Genomic DNA, 5000 nt, shown 5'->3' with positions numbered 1-5000 from the left:
TGGACTGGAAGCCAGTGCAAGGAGGCTAGGACAGGTGTAATATGCTTACGCTTATTTGTATTGGTTATATCAAGATATATGTCTTCTCTTAAATTCATTTGACTTAATTTAAGAACAGTTTGATTTCTTTAAAGAAGTCTCATTCTGAAAACAAGCAAATTAGTCTGCCAGTTGAATAAATTTGTCTTGATAAGACTCCTTAAAATAAGTCAGTGTTCTTAAATGAAGTCAAAATTATATTTTGAGAGAGCGATAAGTCTCTTCATAATGAAAACAATACCTAATAGATTTTTTTGCTCTTAATATGAGTTGGTACACTTGGTTAGATTTTATTTTTTTTGCAGCACACACACACACACACACACACACACACACACACACACACACACACACACACACACAAGAAACAAAGAAAAAGAAAAGATATCTATTTATAAATAAAACCCAACGAGACACGTATGACTGTTAGTGAATGTCCAGCGCAGGCTGCAGCATGTGTCTGAACACACACATGTGTGTGAGAAACGTGAGTGTGAGTGCTGCTCTGTGCATGGCGTGACAGCATGATGTACCTGTCTGTCTGTGTTTGTGTGAAGGTGTACCTGTACTACGTGCCAGTGGGAGCTGTGTGTGTGTGTGTGTGTGTGTGTGTGTGTGTGTGTGTGTGTGTGTGTATGTGTGTGTGTGTGTGTGTGTGTGTGTGCGTGTGCGTGTGCGTGTGTGTGTGTGTGTGTGTGTGTGTGTGTGTGTGTGTGTATGTGTGTGTGTGTGTGTGTGTGTGTGGGGGGGGGGGGGGGGGGGATGTGGGGTCTGTCGTGTGGAAGTTGGGTGTAAGATTCCTGAAGATGTCCGTCTCTTCCTCATTCAACTACAACATGTGCTCTCCACATGCCAGCACAGCTGCAGACTCTCTCTTTATCTGTGTGTGTGTGTGTGTGTGTGTGTGTGCGCGTGTGTGTGTGTGTGTGTGTGTGTGTGTGTGTGTGTGTGTGTGTGTGTGAGTGATAGAGAGAGAGGGAGAGGTGAAGGGAGTAAACAGAAGCGCATGCATGTGTCCCCTGTGCTAAACAGCGCACCCTTGTGGCCAAAGTCTTTAGTGAATGTCACTTTTTGCACCCCCCCCTCACACACACACACACTTTGAGAGCTTAAAATAGTTACTTTCACAAACAGGCACAACATCACACCTAGGATGGGAAAGTGAGATGCATGACAAAAATAACTTCTCACTGGGCATTGAACACACTGGTTACATTTTGCCTTACTGCCTTACTTTCTGATCCATATTTAAAAATTCTACTGAATATGGCAACCAGTATTTGTAATAAATGACATGTGTGGAGGTCTGTAAGTGAAGTGATGAAGCCCAACCCTTGGTATGCTACTTCTCTACCTTGCAATACAAAACTGAACCTTTTCCTTTCCAATGACAATTTTACAAATGTATTAATTCACTCTTTTCCTTTATCTATTTTATTTATACATCAGCAATTTTGTCTGTTGACAGTTCTCTTGGGATGAGGGTCAGGACTGCTACCTAACTGTTCTTTCAGAATTCCTGCCTATACTACACTTCATTGACACATACACATTTGTGGAATACAGCGTTCCTGAATCCTGAATCCTATAATGTTCATTGAGCAAATGGATGGATGGATTGACTGTTTAATTAATTGGTTGGCTGACAGCTTGTTTGCTTTGATTGACAGATTTATTGGCTGATCAACAGGTTGATTGATTGATTTATTGATGGTTTGCTTGCTGACCTTCTTGCTTGGATTGATTGACTGATTGATTGGTTGATTGATAGATTCATGGACTTGTTGATTGATCAACTATTATACTCATTAATTGATAACTGACAGGTTAATTGATGATTGACATATTGATTGATGATTGGCATATTGATTGTCAGACTAATTGGTTGATGACCGATGTGCTGATTGATTTATTGATTGTCAGACTAATTGATTGATGACCGATGTGCTGATTGATTTATTGATTGGTTAATTGATTGATGTGCTGATTGATTGATTAATTCATTTATTAATGTGTTGATTGCTTGATTGATTGATTGATTGATTGATTGATGGATCGGTTAATTGTTCCAGGCCATGTCGGTGGCTCCACTCCTGGTGGCCCTGCTCCAGGTGGCAGTGCTGCCCTCTGTCTTCGGCGGGGCGTACTACGGCCACAACGGGCACAACGGCCACAATGGCCACAATGGCCACAACGGACATCCTCAGCAGCACCCCCAGATGCCCCAGCACCCCCAGATACCCCAGGCACCCCACATGGGCAACAAGGACAAGGGCTACATGCACTATCAGCACTACAGGAAGGACCTGCCCCAAATGCCCCGCGGGAAGGAGAAGGGTAAGAGAACGCAGCAGAGATCCGCACATACGACTCACAGGATACTTATGCTGACTGATGCTGAGCGACGCAATGGCTCACGACTCACAGAGCACTGACACTGACTGATGCTGAGCGACTCAATGACTCACGACTCACAGAGCACTGACACTGACTGATGCTGAGCGACTCAATGACTCACGACTCACAGAGCACTGACACTGACTGATGCTGAGCGACTCAATGACTCACGACTCACAGAGCACTGACACTGACTGATGCTGAGCAACTCAATGACTCACGGCTCACCACCCACAGAGCACTGACACTGATTGATGATGAACGACTGAATGATTCATGGCTTACGACTCACTGCGCGACTCACGGGACACTCACACTGACTGATGCTGAACGATTCAATGACTCACGGCTCATGACCCACTGAGCGACTCATGGGACTTCCACACTGATGGATGCTGATCGAGTGATTGACTCACGGCTCACGACTCACTTAACGACCCATGGAACACTCACACTGATGGATGCTGAACGACTGAATGACTCACAGTTCACAACTCAGGACATTAACGGATGCTGCCTTCCTTAAATCTGACACTTTTTTAAAGGGAAACTTAGCAACTATTTCAACTTAATGAGCCCATTTAGAAATCATTTGGCTGATTAAATGATCTGTTCCGGTGAGAATGGTGACTCTCCCCCTTGTGTCCCCAGACCCATAAACCAACCTTGCAACATTGTGACTTTAACCCTTTCATGCGCAACGTCCACATGCGTGGACAGTAACTTTAACTCTGTTTTCTACTTATTTATCATGTTGATATACACCAATCCACTTCAGGGCAGTTTTAGTAGGTCCTTGGCAATATATTAACAATATGTATCATCTTATATTTGGAATATTGACTGCTTGATGACATCATCAATTCAACATGAGTGACAGTAATGGCCATATGCTGAATGCTCCAGGCATATCTGTAAAAAGCTAGTACTCAAGAAGGCAAAATCATGTAAAAAAAAATATTATGCTGTACAGGAGAGTGTGTTGAACAACTCTATGTTTTCAGAAATTAAATCGGATGTAAAATAGAGTTTGTAGACCCTAAAAAGCAACTGTCCACGTATGTGGACGTTGCGCAACAGAGGAGTTAAATGGCCAAAAATTAGATTTTGTAACTAGGACTTATTTTTTTTTTTTTTTTTTCAAATATGATTTTAATTGCTTTAAATTACAAAGAAACAAAGATTTGGTAAACATATTTATAAATAATGACCTAATTACATGTGGTAATGCCAAGGTGGTATGGTAATATGGGGGTAGTAGAGGGTTGGGTGGGTAGTAGAGGGGTGGGTATGAGAGTACTAGAGGTGTGGGTGGATTAGTAGTAGAGGGGTGGGTAGTATGGATGTAGTAGAGGGGTGGTTGGGTAGTGGTGGTAGTAGAGGTGGGTAATATGGGGGTAGTAGAGGGGTGGGTGAGGGTCGGTGAGCAATAATGGGGGTAGTAGAGGGGTTGGGCGGGTAGTATGGAGGTAGTAGAGAGGTGGGTGGGTAATATGGGGGTAGTAGAGGGCTGGGTGGGTAGTATGGAGGAAGTAGGGGGCCATAGTTTCCACATTTTCTGTCATTACATTTTATCCTTTTTTACCCCTTTGTTGCGCACTGTCCACATACGTGGACAATAACATAACTTCTATATAAAAGCATATTTTTAAAAAATTCCAACTGATTTTCAATATTGGGCTCATATAGAGTAATAAAATCAATACTAAAAAATCTAGACACTTTTTTTCATAATGCGTGCATGAAAGGGTTAATGTCCCGGTCAGAGAAGTGAGAAGCTAGCTTGTAAACAATTCCATGTGCTTTCTCGTTACTTTTTTCCACAGTTAATAAGAAATAGAATTCACACTTTCTCCTGCAGAGGTGTGAATATAGCTAATCCTACCAAGGGGGGCTTTAAAGGGAAACTATGCAGGTCTGCCGATTTCATCTACGATTTAGTTTTCTGTTTTTCGTTTTTGCTCGTTTTACGCTTGCAGATTTCTCTGCAGAGCTTCCCCTACAGCTTGAATGTGTATATTTGACAACACTCCTCAATCAGTCAATCTGCCTTTTCAGGGGCATGATTGCCAGGCTGGAGATGTTCTGTCCATCCCGCTGGCACAAACTTGCATGCCTGGTTTTACCGCACAGAGGCGCTAGGGGGAAGCGAAATGACAGCCGTCATTCAACCCGAAATAAGTCAAATAACCATTCCAATGACTCCGAAGCTGATTAGTTAAGGCAAATGAAGCTAATAAAAAAACTTGCATAGTTCACCTTTAACTTCACATAATCATACTGACCCATTGTTTTTGACAATGGGTTGAAGTATACAGAAATGACTTGTGCCTGGCAGTGTTAATGTTATTTCAAGGAGATAACGAATGAAGATGAGTTGCCCTTGGTGTGGCCATAAGACAAGGGCTCCCTGGAACACACACCATCACACACACTTGATAGAGGAATCAGGTGGTACATGACAACACTACGGAACACATATTTCAAAATGGAGAGGTGAAATAAACAAACCTGAATATGTCAGTTTTTAGTTTAGCAATGTGAAATATTAATTAATGTGCAGT

At 42.4% G+C, this 5000-nt stretch overlaps 1 protein-coding gene across 1 annotated transcript in view; it reads left to right on the top strand.

Annotated features, from left to right (window-relative positions):
• Positions 1-2114: 2114 nt before the first annotated feature.
• The window catches only part of col8a1a (collagen, type VIII, alpha 1a), an 8977-nt gene continuing 6091 nt past the window's right edge, over positions 2115-5000 (top strand). The window contains exon 1 of the mRNA XM_062533562.1: positions 2115-2376. Within this exon, the coding sequence (XP_062389546.1) occupies positions 2115-2376 (262 nt within the window). The remainder of the gene's footprint in view (positions 2377-5000) is intronic.

The sequence above is a fragment of the Sardina pilchardus genome, chromosome 4 (genome assembly GCF_963854185.1).
Source record: "Sardina pilchardus chromosome 4, fSarPil1.1, whole genome shotgun sequence".
In the NCBI taxonomy this organism is placed as follows: domain Eukaryota; kingdom Metazoa; phylum Chordata; class Actinopteri; order Clupeiformes; family Clupeidae; genus Sardina; species Sardina pilchardus.
The sequence above is the reverse complement of the archived record's forward strand: the minus strand, read 5'-3'. Positions and strand labels throughout refer to the sequence as shown.